The following is a 21,040-nucleotide window of genomic DNA, read 5'->3' on the forward strand; positions in this document are numbered from 1 at the left end:
ATGAACGTTATGAAAATGGAAGAGAGCCCTCAAAACATTCCCTTTAACCATTATTTGAGATCAGCACGTAGTGGTCAGAGAGGGCAATCATGCTACATTTGGCCCAAAACATTTCCGATTGAAAACCCATTTCTTTATATTTAAAGACAAAGCTCATTCCAAAATACAAGAGTCAAAACAAAGTCAACTGCAAAAACTTTATGTAATAAATGTATGCTACTGGGTTCTGGTGTTTTTACTTTGCATTGATACCTTATTATTGCACTTTTACTTTCAATGGTTTCTTTGTTTTTTCATCCCAGAAATGCCTCTGTTCTCGTTTTTTATGGTTTTGAGTATTTGCTGTTAATTTGGTAATTTGTGATGATCTAGAAAGCACATCCCTGTGAACAACATTGCTTGCTGAATGTAGTTTGGTGGGAATGCGACTTCAGAGGCTTCAACACATTCTTAGTTTCAAGTGTAATGTGCTGGAGGACAGTTGTCTTTCTCTCTGGTTTAAAACACCTACATTCTTCCATTCTTGACATCTCCAATAGCTCCCCAAACGTCAAACAAAAACACATCAGGGAATGCAAAATCTCCCAGGACTGAGTCCAAGGCCTCAGCGAAGTCGTCAGGGTTCTTCTTGTCTTTTCCTGCCTCCACGATGGTGGTTGCTGCAGAAAACAAGCAATAAGATGTATTTGAAACAAACTAAAGTTGATCTAGGGTAAATTTAACAAATACAAGTAAGGCATGACTCTAGCTAGCAAAAAAGACGCAAAACTGTATATTCTCTAGACCAGTGGTGTCCAAACTTTTTTTCTTGCGGGCCAAAATTGTCGCATTCGAACGGTACCCAATCGCTCACGGGCCACAGGGTTTTTTTGTTTGTTTTTTTTTAAAAATTGAAAGGAACTTTTTGTATTTTGACCTCTTCAAAAAATAATGTAAATACACAATAACTAATTGCAGTGGGAAATTGTTATTTTTTGGAAAGAATAGTCAGGCTTTTATAGGTCTCCCTCGCTAACATGAAAAAGAAAAAAAGAACGAAATATGCCATCTGATGAGGCCTGGGGCCAAGTCAAGGAAGTCAAGGGCCACAAAAAATCCACTCAAGGGCCACAAATGGCCCCCGGGCCGCACTTTAGACACCCCTGCTCTAGACTTTTACACAGACATTGCAGAAAGGTTATTGAATTACAAGTTATAATGAAAAAAGACTACTTTGAAAAGCATCATAAAGGCTGTCTTTGTATCAAGTCTGCATTCAGGCATTTCCAAAACACAATTTTAAATTACTTGACATCAACATACTGTACATACTTAAGAGAAACATTTCTTCAATCAATGCTTTAAGTAGCTTATCAGATGTTTGAAAAATAAAACTCATCAAGTAAATTAATCAGAGTAAACAATTCAAAGTAATCCCACTCCTCATTTAAATTCAGAATAAAGAAATCTTCCCTGCTCTATCTGTCTTTTCCCTCTCAGCATTAACTTGGTCATAACTTCAGTCCTAACAACAGAACCAGAAAAGGAGCTTTCTGGAAGCCAGATTGAGACTGAAGTGGGGTACAAATGCTTGCTGTATATCAAACTTGAAAATGCTTTATAAAAATATGCAACCATGCTATTTTTAGCGTGATAATCAGATTTACAATTTACCCAATTTGAGTTAAGATTTAGATAGAGGAAATATTTTTGGAAATCAGGCCATTGACCTTGGAGGTCTGGGAAAGTGCAAACTCTTATCACTGGTGAAATATGGAATGCATCCCACTCAAATTCCTGATGCTACTGTGAACCTTCAATCAAATAAAAAAAAAATCAAATGAACTTTATTTATCCGTTAGGATCTTCATTGCAGGGAAAGCGCCAGTACAGAACGCAAGACACAACACACAAAACATTCACAATGTTCAGGCCTTCCTCCTTTGCTGACAAAACAACAAAGTGTGATTCTTTTCTTTTTTATTTCTGTCAGAGGTTATTCTTGACCTCAGCAAAGAAGAGTAACTAAACTACTGCACATATTGTAGATAAAAACTCTATTTGAAGATCTTACCAAGCTCCAGATCTCTGATACCCATGTAGCTCTCCAGCAGGTCATCCACCTTTCTTGTGGCTTGTTCTTCAAATTCATTCTGCTGGCAGAGTGCAGCGGAAAATACAGAGGTGTTAGTGGAGATGTGGTGGTGCTCCTGCTCCAAATATGGAGATACAAAATTCTGCTATTGCCAAAACATACACAAGACAAGGATATCTTCAGGAATTGTTTATCGCTTCTATTTTAGTTAAATAAATACAGCAACGGTCAGTCTTTTGACCCAGTGACTCTAAATTGAGTTTTGTTGGTAGGTGTTTGGTAACTGTTTGCTCATTTAGTGTTTGTCATTTCTTAAAGAATGGTGAAGCCATTCAGTCGATGATGAAGTGAGCTCAGTAGAATGTAAGCAGCCTGCTCTGAAGGGCAGGATGTAAGAGTCACGTTGTCTGAAGAGGTCAATTCCTGCGAAGCTGAGAGACATTGTTGGATAAAAAATGACAGATATCGTGTGAAAGTATGTGCGTGTTAGTTAATGTGTGAGTCTACTGGAGTTCAGTTCAGGTCATTTCAGTCCCCTTATGTCCCACTTGGGAGCTCTGCGTAGTTGTTTTTCTTATGCATGTAGTTATAAGAAAACTGAAAATAAAGTCGTTGTCCAGCAGAGCGTGTAAAACTCACCACTTCCTGAACTGTAGCAGCGCCTTTGGAGCGCAGACGCAGCGTCTCCCTCCCGTTCACCATCTTGCCCTCATTGGATTTGGGCGCTCTGGTCCTCATTCCAATCATGTCTTTACTCACACACGGAGAGTTAAACGTTAGTCAAATTAAAGGGACAATCTGTGGGATTTGTATGTAGTTATCTTGTCTTCTCATTGTGTTTGCGACTCATCTCTGTCCTCTCTCCATTCAGCAACTTCACATTTCCTCGATAAACCATTTTGTACATGAGGTCTGCTCCATTCAGATTTAGCATTTTGTAAAGCAGTCATGTGATTGGCACATAGAAAGGCAGACAAATACAGAGCCAAAAGCAGCAACACAAGTCTACATTTTAACTAATATTTGAACCACAGTGTAATGTTAACATCCTAAGCTACATCTATTTGGTAAATACCCATGAAGAGTGTGTTCATTAAGTTAGATCAAGCACAGCTATCCAGCATTAATCTCTTAATTGAAGAGATTTGATTTCTACGCATAAAAACTACTTGTTTGTCCAGTTAAAGATGTTTATTCTCAATTCTAAAAGACATTTGAGTTCTGCTCTTGTTTGACTGTAGTCAATGCAACTGTGTGCCGAAGGACTGTTTATTCTGCCTGATTGTGGAACTTCCGAAACCAGGTAAATACTAAACACTCCTGTGTTATTTTGAGGTCCTGCAGTTTAAAAAAAAAAAGGTTTACCAAGCAGTATACAATGACTGATTATTTGAGATAGATTGTTTCTGATGAGCTTAAAGTTAACATGAAGGAAGACATTTAAACTTTCTTTGTTAATAAAGAAAAAAAGCTAGAAAACAAGCTTGCCAGGAAGTGCAAAACAGAAAGCGTTGTTTCCGAAAAACGTCATTGTGTATGGTAAGAAAAAACCTTGCTTGATTGTTACCAGGAAGTCCCCCATTTCTCATGGATTTAGTTTCCTGTCTGATAACATGATTTGGGCGACAGCTTTGCTCCTGCCCAGGCTGCTACATGCACAAAGAAATGCAGACTTCCTTTATTCCATACTGTGTTCCAAACTGGATGTAATTAATGAGCCACTTAAAGTCCATTTGCGAGAGCAGCATTTCTCCAAGAGGAAAAGGGAGGAGGGTCTCATGATGAAAGGTGCTGTACAGAATACAAGTCAAATCTCTAGGGGGGAAAAAAAGGCAGATCAGCAGCGTCTTGCCAGTGACCTGTTTGGAGCAAGTTACAGTCAACAAATTATTTTTGTCATGTAGTTTTACTCATGCCAGATAAATGGCTGATATGATCGTGTCCTTCTGGTTCTCTAGCAACGGGGAAAGCACAACAAGAACTTTGTGATCAAATATTTACACTTTCTTTGGCAGTAACTGCTGCGTGAATGCTGAAAAGTACTTTGTGTTCTCTCTGTATATACCCGTGTGTTCGTGTTTTTTATCATATTGAACTACATTTCAAACACATCACATGAATATACATACATACTGCAGCTTGAGCTAGTATAAACTTGGACAGAAAGTTACACAAAGAGGTTAGGTAGTTGTGTCAGAATAAGGAAGTGGAGAAGGTGGTATTATAAAAGGGTCCTCATAGAATTATAAAACTGTGTGTGTGTGTGTGTGTGTGTGTGTGTGTGTGGGTGGGTGTCTGTGGGGTTCTTTCTGTATTACCATTAAAGGTTTATTTCACAGTCTGTAATGGAAAAGCAAACAAAAACACTTTGCTGTACAATATCTGCTATCATAATAGTTTGATGTCTTCTGTGGTTGGGATTGGTATGGCTGTTGTCCACGTCGAAAGAATTTATAAACATTAATTCAACTGATACAAGGTCAATATTCTTCCTGCATGTGACACTGAGGCCATGTCATGGAGAAGCATTATTTGACTCACCAAACGCCTTCTTAGGCCCGACCAGGCGTAGAGTGAAGGGCATCCCTCTCGGCTGCTCTTTTAGCATCTTCGCCACCTCGTAATGTCGACACCCCACAATGCTCTGGTCATTGATGGCTTCGATGTGATCACCAACACAAACTGTCTTCAGCTGGTCTATGGTGCTGCCTTCCTTTATTCTCTAAAAAAGACCGATTGAACATTTGTACGTGTTTAGATGCGAAGCCTGGGGACTTCTAAAACTTTAGATGACATGCATTACTTCAACCTTAATGAATGCATATCCAGCTCCGTTGTCTGTGATAGTTAGGCCCAGTGCGTCCTCTGTCTTTGTGACCTCCACTTCTTTGGTTTCCCCTCTTACATGAGCAAAGATGAAGTCTTCTAGTCCGATCTGCCCCCCCAGGAGCTTCTGCATGTCCACTTTATGAGAGTTAAGGGTGCAGAACAGGATCTAAGAGGAAGATAGAATACAAAAGTGAACTATTACAGTAACCATTATTGCAATTTGAACCGTAATACCCCAGCTGTTTAAAAAGTAAATACACTCAACAAAAATATAAACGCAACACTTTTGTTTTTGCTCCCATTTGTCATGAGATGGACTCAAAGATCTAAAATTCATTCCAGATACACAATATTACCATTTCTCTCAAACATTGTTCACAAATCTGTCTAAATGTGTGATAGTGAGCACTTTTGCTTTGCTGAGATAATCCATCCCACCTCACAGGTGTGCCACATCAAGATGCTCATCAGACACCATGATTAGTGCACAGGTGTACCTTATACTGCCCACAATAAAAGGCCACTCTGAAATGTGCAGTTTTGTCTCACAGCAAAATGCCACAGATGGCGCAAGCATTGAGGGAGCGTGCAATTGGCATGCTGACAGCAGGAATGTCAACCAGATCTGTTGCTCGGGCATTGAATGTTCATTTCTCCACCATAAGCCGTCTCCAAAGGCGTTTCAGAGAATATGGCAGTACATCCAACCGGCCTCACAACCGCAGACCACGTGTAACCACACCAGCCCAGGACCTCCACATCCAGCAGGTTCACCTCCAAGATCGTCTGAGACCAGCTACTCAGACAGCTGCTGAAACAATTGGTTTGCATAACCAAAGAATTTCTGCACAAACTGTCAGAAACCGTCTCAGGGAAGCTCAACTGCATGCTCGTCGTCCTCATCGGGGTCTTAACCTGACTCCAGATCGTCGCCGTAACAGACTTGAGTGGGCAAATGCTCACATTCGATGGCGTCTGGCACGTTGGAGAGGTGTTCTCTTCACGGATGAATCTCGGTTTACATTGTTCAGGGCAGATGGCAGACAGCGTGTGTGGCGTCGTGTGGGTGAGCGCTTTGCTGATGTCAATGTTGTGGATCGAGTGGCCCATGGTGGTGGTGGGGTTATGGTATGGGCAGGCATCTGTTATGGACGAAGAACACAGGTGCATTTTATTGATGGCATTTTGAATGCACAGAGATACCGTGATGAGATCCTGAGGCCCATTGTTGTGCCATACATCCATGAACATCACCTCATGTTTCAGCAAGATAATGCACGGCCCCATGTTGCAAGGATCTGTACACAATTCTTGGAAGCTGAAAATGTCCCAGTTCTTGCATGGCCAGCATACTCACCGGACATGTCACCCATTGAGCATGTTTGGGATGTGCTTGACCGGCGTATACGACAGCGCGTACCAGTTCCCACTAATATCCAGCAACTTCGCACAGCCATTGAAGAGGAGTGGACCAACATTCCACAGGCCACAATTGACAATCTGATAAACTCTATGCGAAGAAGATGTGTTGCACTGCATGAGGCAAATGGTGGTCACACCAGATACTGACTGGTTCTGAGTCCCCAGACCCTCAATAAAGCAAAAACTGCACATTTCAGGGTGGCCTTTTATTGTGGACAGTCTAAGGTACACCTATGCACTAATCATGGTGTCTGATGAACATCTTGATGTGGCACACCTGTGAGGTGGGATGGATTGTCTCAGCAAAGCAAAAGTGCTCACTATCACACATTTAGACAGATTTATGAACAATGTTTGAGAGAAATGGTAATATTGTGTATCTGGAATGAATTTTAGATCTTTGAGTCCATCTCATGACAAATGGGAGCAAAAACAAAAGTGTTGCGTTTATATTTTTGTTGAGTGTACAACAACATATTCCACTAGACATCAGCAACAAGTTCAATTAACAGCACTTGTAAATATCACACACTACAATATTATAAAGATGTTTTTCACAATGATCGTGAGAGATTGTTTATTTTCATGTTTCGATTTTCTTATCAATTGCAAAAAAGATCTCGATTGTTTAAGTGTCATTTTTGGAAAAAACACTTTTCATAAAAGCTAAATGTCACTTACAATTTAAAATATACCTTGAATGTTTAACAACTGTGATATAGTCTTTCTTGTGGATAAAAAGGGTATTTGGTAAAAAAAAAAAAATGTCTGACAAAAAAATACAAAAGTTTGTTTTCTTAAAAAGAAAGAAAGAAATAACAGAAAACACGTCAGCCATACAATACTGTAATGTCCTTTTCAAAAGGCTTATAAAGGCAAATGTATTAATTAGAAGTTACCAATGGTCTTACAATGTGTTACATAATGTTGTGATAATAAGGCTGAAATACATTTTACCATTGTCTCAAAATCGGAAAATAAAATTCAAAAAATGTCAGTGGTTTACACATAAACTTATATTTCCTTTTTGGTGTAAGTTTTGAATGGGTAAAGTTCTTATAATGTTTCTTGGTAATCCTTTCTCGTGACTTTAATTGGTCCACTCGATGCAGACGGCTCCTCTTTGGCGTTCACTTACCTGGTTCATCCGTACTCAGCCTTCTGTCCATATTATTGATGCTGGTGTGTGTGCATGTGTGTATATGTGTGTAGGTCTGCGTGTGTGTGTTGGAGAGTGGGGTGGCTTGTGAGTATGAGTGTGATACTGTTTGTATGCGTGGGGGGTGGGGGGAGGGTGGGAATGATTTTAATGTGATTTTAATGTGATCTAACATGTAAAGCACTTTGGGCTACTTTTAAAGTATGAAAAGCGCTTTATAAATAAAGATTGATTTGATTTGATTTATTGTTGGAAAACAATCATTTTCAATGCACAGCATATAATGTCAGTTTCTCTGGTAGCCCTTTCAGTCTGATGGTGTTCTCTTTTCTGCTGTTCTTTATCATGACAGAACAGCAGAGGGCAGCACAGACAAACTATTTGGTTTTGCTCTTGTGCCATTTTGTTATGCTCTATGACTGTAACGACTTGACAGACTTGTAGATGTTAGAATGAAAACTAAAGACTGCTTTATGGACTCTTCTCTGTTTGTTAGGAGTTAAGTGCCTAAATCGTGTTTGTTTGTTTGTTTGTTTGTTTGTTTTTGTTACAAATGTACAAAGCTTAGTGGTTAAAAAAAACAAAACTAAAAATAACAAAAAAGTATTAAACAATTGATGAAGGACCTTTTCTACATAAACATCTGGTCATCACACTTTATTAAATCTTTGACATCAGAGGACATTCCTTTACGATCACAGTTTGCACGCTGTCATTGCAGGGCTGGACATGTCACATTACACCTCTATGAACTTTGGCCTTTTATCTTAATGCTCATAGTTTAAAACTTAATTTTCCAAAATACAGATACATTTGAAATGACTGAATTTCTTGATCTTTAATCACTCTTCAAACACTGAAGTTGTTATTTTTAAAGGTTAAAGTTCATGTTTGATATAGTAATCCAAAGCGGAAATCCAAGATAACCTGTTTGAACTGTTATCTCACTTGGCACAGTGCCTTTTAGATATTGCTAACAGTAACTACTTTTGCCGAGCGGAACAGTCTGACTGCAGTCCAAGGTCTTCTTTAGCAGTGAGCTGAACTGTAACTTTATGCCGCTGCTGTTCAGTGCACAGGGGGTCGAGGAAACTGTTGTGCTTCTCACTATCACACCATGACTTTTAAAAAGTCTGACTGCAGTCCAAGGTTATGTAGCTATCCACCTCACGAGGTCAGCAGTTATACTTATCAGTGTCTTTTTTTCTTAATGATCATTCATTATTGAATAATTAATTGATTTAACCACACAACTAAGAATACCATATGACAGACTTAGCATGTTCTGTTCTTTTAATGTTAGGCTTTAACCATTGCCATGTTGTTGTTTTTTTATTAAAAAATGGTCTCTCCTGTTTTTATCTTGAGTGATTTGTCTCAGGGTGGCATGGTGATTAGCACACAAAATAATATATAATATACCCTCAGGAAGACAAAGACACCAACGGGAATCAAAAGTTCCTACTTTATTTCGGCACAACCTGACAGTCACATAGGCCTACAGATAGAAATAGAAATATTCCTCAAATAGAAATGTTTTTGCTTTGAGGAATTGAATCTGTTGATATATATTTCTGACACACAGTCACTTCTCACAGCCTGATTTGATCTGTCTCTTCATCTTCAGTAATATATGTCTAACAGTTGATAAACAGATAACATGGTGGCCTTCAGAACAACACTGATAATTATGAGATAAAGCCAATGTCAAATAGCTATTTTGCTGTTGCTGAGTTTGTCTCCATTACATAAGCAGGATAACAGCACACATAAACCACAGACTTCACTGTCCAAAAAGATTTGTTTGAAATCATTCTTTGTAAAGTAGCATTTAGTTGCTTTCACAGTGTTGGTACTAGTTGTAAACTGTTGTATTCCTACAGACAGAAATCCATGCCTCAAGCTTTCATTAACTGTCAATATCTCTGACAAATGTATTTCTAGATTAAGTTAAATCATTGAAATGTCTACCTTGGAAAAGTTTTTGTCTAATATCTGCATGGAAGTATTTTTTTTTCTCAGCTAGGTCTTTGTTGTATTGATTATGAAGAGCAGTATCGGGTTGCAGATGGTTTGGTCGGCCCTGACCTACAAAAGAATGAGTGACTTAACATGTTCCCAAGGATTCTGACCTTGTGAGCAGCTGCTTGATTTTAACCTGACTGACAATCAAACTTTTGTTCACCTGCAGTGCTGGGAATTATTGTCCCAAAATGTTTTCTGATTATTTTTAAAATACTTTGTATATTAATTTCCTATGGACTATCTTTAAAACTCAGACACTGTGGACATGTTCCAAATGTGTTGAAGCTTTCTTGTATTAAGAATAATTTATATTAAGGGGTACTTTAAAATGTGGACTCCACCATTCTTACACATCATTTTCATTTTAGTACTATAATACTCAGACTTCTATATCAGCTGGGTTTTTTTTAATGTCTCATGTGACTTGGGGGGAGCTTTACCAAGTGTGACGGAATAATCCTTGTGATACCATCTGAAGACTATTTTGGAAACTCCAGGATATTAAAGAAAGCCTGTGTTTCCATGAAAAGATGCAGAGAAGGCATACTGTCCGATCAAACCTCTGTAATGTTTGCATTCAGTTGAGGACTTTCACTGCCTCTGCCAGTTGTGTAATAATTTTACCGCAAAGTTTGTAAGAGCTGGAATTAATCACTAAAACTGAGTAACGTAAAAATAACTTTGCACCTTTTTCTGTGATTTTATCGTACTTTCTTTTGTGAAAAACGTCCTTCGAATTCACTTTTATCACTGTATTTGTTTTTGTTTTTTTGGAGCACATGTGAGATTTATATTGACTATGGAACATTATCTTGTTATTTTTTTCCATTATTGATCCTGGTTGAGGCCCAGACAAGTACAAAGTCTGGCAGACAGTAGTGAGGCCGAATGGTCTTCAATAGTTCATTATGGAAAAAAGCCTGGAGTGGAAACCTTACACCTATTTGCAGTAGGCCTGACAGACAGAAATGCAAGATAGGAACAGCCCTTTTTTTCTTTTTACCTCAATCATTATTCCAAAAACTTGAAAAGCAACACATCATTCTTATCATATTTAAACAAATAACTAAGTTTGTTTTGTACCTCAGAGGGGGAAATGTTGAATACTTCTGCAATTTTCGTGTAAAGCTCCTTGACGTTGGTGAATCCATGGATGCGGCCTGTTGAACTCCCATGAGCTAGCTGTGTGTGGAAGATAAGCCTGGGTCTCGGGTATTCTGGCGGCCCTGGTGGTGGCGGTGATGGAGGAGGAGGGAGAGGAGGGGCTGTGGGCTCCAGACAAGCATGGTTCTGGCTCTGGTTCTGGGCCTTCAGGCGTTCCATGGCCTCGGCTTCTGCTGCCTTGGAATCCTGCGGGCTCATAGCCTCCCCGTTCTGCATCGGGCCTTGGCTCAGATATGGTCTTCACCTGAGAGCCCTGTTGGTCCACTGCTCTGTCAAAGAGAAAAACCTTGTTCTCCCCCCCACCTCTGCCTAGCTGACCAACCAACCTGCCAGAGCTTTGGGGCGAAGATGAATTAGTGATGAGAGTACCCTGGTAACCATAGCTGGAAGAGGCCAGCCAGACCCTGCTGCTAGAAACCCAACACCCAATGAGCAGACTATTGAATGTGTTACACCTAAGTCTCTGCTAGCTCACACATAATGAACACAAACAAAACACATCAGGTAAAGGTCTTTTCACACAAGAGACAGGGTTAATCCCTAATATATGTCTGGCTGCAAGAAATGTTGCACACATGACCCTGAATGTGCCAGCATCCCTGAAGTGTGAAAAGGGATGCTAATCTGCAAAATACTAGCTTATCAGAGATGGCCACAGACAATACCTCAGTGTTACAGGTAAAGTGATATCACTGGGTGGGGAGTGTTGGTGCTCCCCCTTCACTGGCCTCATTAAATGAAATTGGCTGTTGCCATGGTGAATCCTTAGTGAAGCAGTGACCTTTGTGACCCCACAAACAGACCACATTTCGAGGACTGACAAATGTTTTGTTATTCATGCTTCTTTTAAAAGTATTTTTTTAAAGTGGGTTTCTAACTTGTCAATATTGTGAATGTTACTGTAAAAAAAAGACAATTAAATGACATCATGTACTTTTCAATCAAAATATCAAGTTTTTAGCAGGGTCTGACTAGTGACTGTGAAAATCATTCCAATCAATAAGGTTTAATTTAAATTCAATGGAAACTTTACATAATACGAAACAGAGCTGCTTATATACAAGACCTGTCATCAGGAACCTTTTCAACTGCACAACTTGTTTAGCAAATAGCCAGATAGCAAACAGTAAGCTATCAAGATTCCGAGTAAATAACATTGCACATGATTGAAATAAAGTGACCATATTGACTTAGACTTTCTTTATTGTCATTCAAATTTGAACTTTACAGTGCAGATAAGAACAACATTTTGTTGCACACAAGAAATAAACAACCAGACTAGCAAAGCAGCCACCTTGGAGCTCTCAGACAGACATCACGCTTTTTGTGAGCATGGCAGGTTTCTTTTATTATGGGCTGCACCCTGACGAAGCGGGTTGATTAACAAATGGAGTGTAAGATAATTGCTGTGATGGATTAAGCCAGTAAATTCAGAAGGGTAATGGGTATCCTGTATTTTATCTGTATAGGTGCACTGCCAACGTGTGGTTTTTCCTGAATCTGACAAAGACAGTCTGATACAATTATACAACTTGAATAGTGTGGTAAAGGAATTTCCTTACTCATCAGCTCTTAATCAATGGTGAAACAAAAACTCATTTTGTTTTGGTCAGATGATCCGTGGCCCGAAAAAAATGTATTTGTCTCACTTGGTCCCTTGTGATATGCATTACTCATGTGCAAATCAGGGAAGCGTTCACGTCAGGTCACAACAAGCTAAGTCTCTCTCTTTCTGGATTCGGAAATTCCACAAAAATTACATTTTCAAATGCCAGCTGGGAATGTATCACCAGCATTGTGATCCCATTGGGATTCCCCTAAGACAAAGACTCTTACCAGTACAGGTATGTGTGATATGCATTAATAAAGGTTGCTCGCATATCCTGATTTAAATTCTTGTTCAAATTTGTATTTCACTGCAATAGCATAATGCTCCACAGTTTGTGTGGTTATTTTTGCTCAACTTTGTTTATTCATCCCTGAGCCATAGAAAATGTTGAATACAAATCTTAAGGTATAATACCCTACAGACAACATAAAACAATGATCTATAATATCAAGGTTGCCCATTGTAAAAAAGAAAATCATAAATAAATTGATAGAATGATGAACACAAACAGACTTTTTGACATAGACACTGTAAGGAAAATATCAGGCCAAAAAACGCATTTGGTGGTACACAGTGGTGGTACTGACATTTTTTCATCCTGCTTCATAAGCATTCCTGCACACCTGTCCTCAACGTACACGGCTGCAGCTTTCTGTGCGTCACAGCCTCCTTGATCCAGGCCAAGGTGTTACTTACCTTCCAAGGTCAGAGTGTTTGCTCTAGCAGCTGATAATGAAGGTCTCATAAGAACAACATTCAGTTTGCAGCAGATAACAGTCCATTTACAAAGTAAAGGACATCTCACTTTCTCTTCCTGCAGAAACACACAGTAACCTCTATCTATATAGCTAACAACAGCGATATCCGGCTGGCTTTCTCATACATGTAAATCTTTGAGAAAGAACAAATATTTTGGTGGAAGGCAGCATTCAACAGGATTTTGTGAGATGTAGTTAATTTGTTAAAAAAACAGATCTGTAATTAATTAAAACCAGATAAAATCTGCAATTTTACTCAAAAGCAAAATACACACGATCAATTCCAAAAGCCTAACAAAGCCTCTTCACTATGCAGGGATTATTATGGTTGAGAATAATGCAATTAGAGTCATGAAAGGAGAGCTGAAAGAAAGTATTTGAAGTGTTTGCAAAAGCATTATTCAGAACATGATCTTCTTATGGAACTGGAAGCTGATTGGCTGTGAACGGATGGCGTGTTTTTTCTCACTAACACTGAAGTCTTAACAAATATTGACTAGAACAAGGGAGGGTGATTTTGCCTTTGTGACTGTTCATGTTTGGAAAATGTTTGGTCTTCATAGGTTAAATGACTTAAAACTTTTTTTTGTTACGACCAGGAGCACAATTGTTATTCGTAACTTAAGGCCCACTGTGTTGAGTGGGAATTTCCACAATATCACATCTTACAAACAAACAGCAGTATAAAACACTATCTTCAGTTGTGTTCAAATTCCCAAACAAAATCAGGATAAATCCAATGACCTCACACCAAATGATAAACCGATGAGTGCTGGACGCTTGCGTGGCTCCCACTAAGCGTGATTATTGATCCAACTGTCATTCTGGGGAAGCAGCACAGAATAAACTGTTGCTGCTGACGCTGTATTGACACCCCCTCATTGCATCACAGACTTCCTAATAAAGCGTGCTTTCCTCCTCTCTCTCTGCTATGTCTCTGGCAGAGGAGGCGGAAGGGAAGACCGTGGGCAGGCATGTGTAGGCTGGATTGTATGAGGGTGTTTTGTGTTTGCTGTGTCATGTGGCAGTATACTGCCTCGTTTGTTTGGGCGTCGTGGTAGCGCATGAGCTGCCTACTGAAAAAAATAGGTTTCAATTATGCGTATTCAAAAATGAATACGCATTTGTCTGAACTTTTATTTCAAAGTGGTTCTTTTATGTGTTCAAGGTCTTTGTCAGTAGGGTTAGGAATGTTTTGAAGTAACCTGTAATCCAAGTACTATGACTCATGTTTTTTCATAATGTCACGCATTAATAATATGAAGAGAAAATATAACTCAGTGATGTAGTCACTCTCCCTTAGAACAGCATTTCATCATTGTTATAAAAACATGTAAGAATTTTTCATGTGTATTTTTATGTTTTATTTTATGACTTTATTAATTTGTAATAAAGTTTAACATTACAAATGTTCTGTTATGCTCATGTCAAGTTTATTAAAATTGAATGATTTCTTCCTTTATTTTACCGGGACAATATCATTTGAGTAAAAAACACAATAATCCAACCTGACAACAACATGACTACCAGGGCTTCGCTCTTATGGCCTTGGCACCCTCACCACTGGTAGGTTGTGGTGGTGGTGTTGGGGGTGGGGGGTGGGTCTGGCCCTTCATTAGCTGTGTGCACAATGCTTGGCTAGATGCAACAGTTTCATGCTGTGCCGGTTCAATAAAAGCCACCAGCTGAGCAACTGACCATCCTTCTGAGTCACTGACCTCCACTTCCCCTCATGTCAAATAGAATAAATTGGCTCATTTGTGTCCTGGCTCATTAAGATTCATGAGATTACAGTGATTTCACTTTTTAATGTGATGGCTGGTCTTGACAAACCAAATGGTCTCCCAACTAGTTCTGCAACTGCTCTTACTGAATTATAGTCACATGTAGTAAAGGCACAACATTTATAGATAATGCTATATGCTTGTAATTTTCATTGATACAGAGCTGCAAACATATAGTTAAGGCACAGGCTATTAAAAAAATACTGTTTAGTACTGTTTGTTTAAGGATGCAAAGCGGTATGTAAACAGTATTCTTTCAGCCCCATCCTGGTGTAGGTTACGTCTGCAGTTATTTTCTCTTTGAGATTAAGAAAAGTGTCATGTGGCATATTTTAGTGTTTTTGAATAACAGAATATATGTTCCCCATGTTATTCCCACGTGAAATGCTAATTCCACGAGTAAATCATTGATTAAAAAGGACTGGCCCAGCATAACAATAACACAGGGCCTTCGTTTTAAAGGTCTGGAGAGGGGGCCGGCCCGACTTCCAAATAAGGGAAGGGGCGTCAACACAGACCAACTACCTCATTCTGATTGGAGAATCGGTCTGACATGACCCGTTTTCACGAGTCGTTGCTGAAGCTGATTGGTCAGTGGACTTGGTCCGATTTAGGCTCATTATCTTAATCAGCCGTGGATGAAGTGAGAAGAGAAAAGAGCCGAAGCCAAACAGGGACGGAGGAGTTTGGCGTGGAGCGTCGTTTCTACACGAACCGACGACCACGGACGTGGGGAAGAATGCTTGAAAACAAGAGGGAGAGATTGAAAACCTTCCTGAGGAAGATCGACGAGAAGGCCATCGTCCGAATCAAGCATTTCATGAAGGAGAGGTGAGCTAAATGAATGTGGCTAGCTGAACCGCTCCATCAACAGGATAGATGCTAACAGTTAGCATTTATCTATGCATAGTGTGCTCTCATAATGTTATTGTTTTACCCTATGTTATTTTATTATTCAACATGGGACCATGTGAAATGTGTTAGTAATTGGTTTTAAATTAAATGTGTTCGAGCCTCGAGGCATAGTGCTTTTACTGTCAGTGGGTTGATAATGCTAGGAGGCTAACCATCCTCCTGATCTGAAGATGTTTGTATTTAATGTAATTAAGGGACTGTTTTTAGTGACTGTCACGTACACTGACATCTAGAATAGAAACTGTGGTTTTATTACTCTTGATTAAATAAAGCACGGTCATCTGAGACCTCTGTGAGTACACACAGTATCATTGCTCATTGTCCAAAGATGATGTATCTACACTGTGAAGTATGGCAGTGGTTGTTGGCTTTACTACAGGTTGTCATTGATTGAACTGGCGATGACCTTAGACAATCACCTGACATAGATGACACAGTGTGCTTTAAGACAGCTTTGGATAACCCTGGGAGAAATGCCTTGCATGTATTTACTCTTTACTATCACATTGGATCTTAGACAGTTAATCGAGTTTAATGTGGCATTCTGTTTTGAAGAAGTAATAATGTCAAGAATACAACGCTGGGGGTTTCATTTTCCCCCCTGAGATTATTTTTATGTGGCACAGTGATCGACCCTCATTGTTTATGTCCACTCGCTGGCTAACCAAGTAGCCTGATTAAACAGCTCTTCATGTGCTGGAGTGACATACAAAGCTGGTCCAGATCCTTCTTAATCTCGCCTGTGCCTCCTTCTCAGAAATCATGACTTCATCATGACTGATCTTTTTGGAGATCCATAGCAAACCAGCCAGATTTCCACACACTTTACACACATGCAGACACATCTATTACCTTTCCCCTTACCCTTTGGCAAACACACAAACATGGGACGAGCCAGTGTATGTTTTCACAGAATATCCTATTTTTAGCTCCCATGAGGCGACCACAGGTGGTATATGTTGTTATATAAATGCTTCCTGGTTCTCGCTGTTAGTACTCCTCGTCCTCTGAGCTTGGCTGTTGACTTACCTCCCCATAGATGGCACTTTGCAGGAGTACCCGTGCCCAGCCTATCAGACTGGGCGTCCTGCTTATCAGCATAGCTATGATGTGTCTGTAACATGGTATGTGCTATAAGGGGGGGGGGGGGAGATTATCTGTTTCCATAACACACCTATAGATACATAAATACTGTTAAGTGTTGTGACAGTGGGAAGTCTGCATTTGTTGTCATTTGAACCTTTTAATTAATCAATGTAAAAACAATTTATGATGGTGAAAAAGAGAAGGATAGGTACTTGAAGTTAGCTAACACTTGCATACTGAACCCCTCAGGTTTTGCACACAGCAGCAATTATTTGAATAGCCTTGTTTGGATGATGATTTCAACCTGACGGCTGTGCACATCTTGTTGAGATGGAGGATCCTGGAATAGGCTGGGTGGGGCAGCTTTGTGTGATTTTGTGCCGGCTCCGGGAAGATGTTCCCCAGACAGAGCCGCTGTGGGCAGGGAGACGGTGGAGGCCTAAATTATGAGACGTGCTGCAGGGGCAGAGGGAAAGCCCAAGTTAGAGGACCAAAAACCACATCTGCACGACTGTTTATCGCTAAATGAAGGGCTACGTACTCACCAGCGGGTCAGGGTTGAAGTAATGTGTTGCCTCTGTCGAGGTGGTGCTAATGACCACTTCCCTGCCCTCGTCACAGAGCCAAGAAAAACAGGGCTGTATTCTGTTTCACATTTTGGTCCTCACAGTAGCCAGATGAATTCCACCCAAAGCAGTCGCCATAGGGGAGTCTAATTTCAGACACAGGAGGCTTTATCCACACTTATCTTCAAAAGGAGACTGCATTTGTCAGTGTTTAATGACAGGATCCCACTTGGTTTGTTACCTTGTAGACATTGTATCCTTTCTTTGCTTTGGGACAAAGTCAGCTTTTTTTTTTTTTTTCCCAACCAGAACACAATGTCAGCATGAATGTAGTCTTTGCATCCCTGCCTCCTATCTATCTCTGTTCAGAAAGAGTTTGAGAGTCGGGAGAACCTGCACTCAGGACTGTCCTGCGTTTCAACATCGCCTTCAATACAATCCTTTTAGGATCTTTTTTTTTTTTTGTTCTCTACTCTCCAACCATTGTAAAACTTTGACTGCACTCCCCGTGAAAATCGCACACGATGGATCTTACTGCTCATATATTCCAAATATTTTAAAGTCTGAACATGTTAGTATTTCCGATTTTTAAAGCAGTTTTTACTCAGACTTCCAGTCTTCATTTTGTTCTTGAAATGTGCCCATGTTGTCGTTGCGAGGAGCGGAGATCAACAACGTTTTACTGGAGATTGAACACAAGTCAACCCGAGGACTTTCGAGTGGCCTACTTTCCTTTTTAACACATTTAAAGTCAGGTGGGATTTTTCCTGCCTCCGCCTAACCACACAACACCATGCCACGGCGCCGCCGCCACCGCCACCCCCCCCCCCCCCACCCCGCAGCTCACATGCCCAGTCACTGTAAGTACTGAGTGGCCTTGAAGAAAGACCCTCTGTGTGCGAGCACAGGGGAAGTGGGGGGGAGAGAGATGCCGAGTGCACAAGGCCACATGATTCCCAACTCAAACACACACTCACACATGCGCACAAACTCTTCTTCTGTAACACGTTTACACAGACACACTCTGTTCCAGTTGACACACACACACACACACACACACACACACACAGGCTGTTTTTCTACTGACTTGAGGTCTGGCAGGGCTCCACAGACTGCACGTTACTTTGCCACGACCACTGGCTCGCTCCTCTGCCCTTCCTGACTGCTCTGTAGAAGAACACACACACACACATACACACATGCACACACACACACACTGCAGTCACTCCAAAAATAATTAATAGTGTTCTTTCATTTGCACATTTTGGCCACCAGTTATTAGTTTCTGATAATGCATCAGACGAAGTTGTTCACCCCGCTGAAGAGTTGTAGACAGACTTATCATTCTGTTACTTGTTTATATTTTGAGCTCATCGTTATTATTCAATGTCCATATTTGTACTGCCAAAGTTAAATTCCCTATGTGTTCAACATACCTGGCCAGTAAAGCTGATTTTGACTGTAGTTGTGGCACACTGTACTAAAACTAGATTAACTCAGATTAGGACTCCCTGATGCCGTGGTGTTTCAAACGGTGGTCAGGTTTTGTTTCCAAAGAAAACTTTCACATCTCCTCTTTGGCTCAATGAAGCACAGCTGCAACAGTCTGCAAGGGTAGATTTTTTTTTCTTTTTCTTCAGAAGAAACAGATTTTGATTGGTTGACGGGGAATCAGCAGTTCACATGACAAAGATGTCTCCCTCAGTTTCCCAGGAGAGGGTGCTCTCATGCTAACCAGTTCAGCAGAGAGCTCAGCTGATCCCATTCACATTTTTACACAGACGTTAAACTTGAGTTCAGACTCGCATGTTGTCCTCTGTCTGGGTGTGGGAACGCTCCGACGTCAACATCCTATACACAAGCAGTTTGGTCTTAAGGGCACAGGCAGTGAAGACCAGCTGACGTAATGCTGACGCATGCAGCGGGACTTCTGGGATCATCTGTCCCGTCTCATGTGAAGGCCTCCTCACTCCATTCCCCGAGGACTTCCTCTGCCAGCTGGAATGTCTGCTCCTGATTGCGTTCAAACTTTCCAACATTATAGATTATATCACCTGTCCTCACCGCCTTGTTTTAGTTCAGTGTATGACTTGTACGCATACATTTTGAATATGGGGAAATCAATGACTCCCAACTGTCCTGAAAATCCTCCTTCTTCACTCATGGTGCAATCCTACCTACACATAACACTGAACGTGGCAAACGCAAAATGTTTACACAAGCAGTGACTCTTGAATTTGTTGTGTAAGGTGAATGAGTGTCCGTCGTGCTGGGGACGTAGCCTTAACACAGTGTTTTCCGGAGTTTCCTCACTGAACCAGTCTCATCCCTTTTTAAACTGTCTGGACGTCTCTTCTCAGATCTCCTGCTGTCTAGTTTTCACGGAGCTCTTCTAGTAGTATCTCCTAATGAGATTGAAGGAAGTAACCTTGCGTAATCAGAGTAATACAGTTAACCGATGTAACAGTGGCCCGTTTGCCTGTTGAACCTTTGACACGAAGGGATAGCCTTTATAACGTTTAAATCCGACAGACAAAGTGGGGTGTCGGTTTATCGTCTGTTTGAGCCGTTTCAAAGGGTTCACTCTGTAAGCTCGCTCTCGTTTCTCGTGAAAACGCGGCAGGTGGTGGAGGTGACGGCTGATACCTTGTGGCTAAATATGGACTTGACGGTCGTGACTTTATCAGTGTGAGTTTCCTGGACGGTGAAGTCATCGGTATAGAAATAGATGAGCTGCCGCCCTCAGCAGAGCTTTGTGAATGGAAGAAGTGCTGCCTTAAGAGCACAGCACTTTATTCTATTGACCGCCCTGACGGTCCGTCTGTGCTCCAACTCCCCTCCAGTCCAGCATCCCTGCTCTTCTGTTTAATGGCTCCAATTAACATCATCCACAAAGAGCGTGAGCTGAGCATTGTCATGCACGCACGGTCTCCTTTTTGTTACGGAGAGCAGGCTGTGGAAAGTTGTTGTTAGACCATCTAAACTGAGAACAACCTGGCAATATACATCTCTCACCCCCACCCTTTCAACAACCCCCCCCCCCCCATTGTTATTACTGTTTCCATGACAACTCATGCTAAGCCTCAAAAGGACAAAGCTTGTGAGGGCTTAAACCCCAGCCAGCCCCCTTTTTCTTTCTTTCTTTCTTTTTTGTTCTCTTCTTATTCCCGTGCTGTGGCTGGCTTCATGTTGAGCTCTTTTAGTGCTTTAAACATTGAACTGAGACAGAACTTTACACTCTCTCCACTTCGCTATCAGGGCTCGAGGTCTAAGTGCAAAAGGTAGCACTGCTAAGCTCCGTCATTTGCCTGATTCATCCGGCAGCGGCTGCAAGCTTTTAGAGACTGCGGACTTGTTGAAGGTGTGCGGGGGGGGGAAATTGGCCATGGAGAAAGGGTCGATTCTTGTGGCTGATTCTCGTTGCTCCGAGGATTTGGGAAGGTAAGACCAGCCAACAAGCAGTATCTGACATTAACCAGCACTTACAACGGTTCCTCTGGTAGGACAGGTGGACTGGAGCAACACTGAGCGTTAACCTTAGAGGCTGGCTGTTTTCCCCCCTCATGGTCTCATTTATGTCCATCAGATATGTGATTTCTGTTGTGTCCAACGAAGTTCAGCTGATTTTGTTGTCTCAATAGGATCTCTG

The 21,040-nt window shown here is 40.9% G+C and overlaps 2 protein-coding genes across 7 annotated transcripts in view; one reads left to right on the forward strand and one right to left on the reverse strand.

Annotated features, from left to right (window-relative positions):
- LOC306827678 (GRAM domain-containing protein 2B) overlaps positions 1–21,040 on the forward strand; it is a 172,308-nt gene that overhangs the window by 141,665 nt on the left and 9,603 nt on the right. For 2 of the 6 annotated variants that reach the window (XM_079349651.1, XM_079349653.1), the window contains exon 2: positions 20,774–20,832. In XM_079349651.1, the coding sequence (XP_079205777.1) occupies positions 20,777–20,832 (56 nt within the window). In that variant the 5' untranslated portion in view covers positions 20,774–20,776. Of the gene's footprint in view, positions 1–15,396; positions 15,656–20,482; positions 20,833–21,040 lie in introns of those variants that run through there. The other 4 variants (XM_079349648.1, XM_079349649.1, XM_079349650.1 and 1 more) reach the window with 2 other exon arrangements.
- Positions 388–10,889, reverse strand: gipc3 (GIPC PDZ domain containing family, member 3; the record flags this gene model as incomplete). The annotated part of the gene is made up of 6 exons (XM_079351115.1): positions 388–659; positions 2,054–2,135; positions 2,714–2,823; positions 4,616–4,796; positions 4,884–5,069; positions 10,593–10,889. 6 exons carry the CDS (start codon positions 10,887–10,889, stop codon positions 508–510), a joined length of 1,008 nt encoding a protein of 335 aa, XP_079207241.1. The 3' UTR covers positions 388–507.

Source organism: Symphodus melops (assembly GCF_947650265.1).
Source record: "Symphodus melops genome assembly, chromosome: 8".
NCBI classification, from domain to species: domain Eukaryota; kingdom Metazoa; phylum Chordata; class Actinopteri; order Labriformes; family Labridae; genus Symphodus; species Symphodus melops.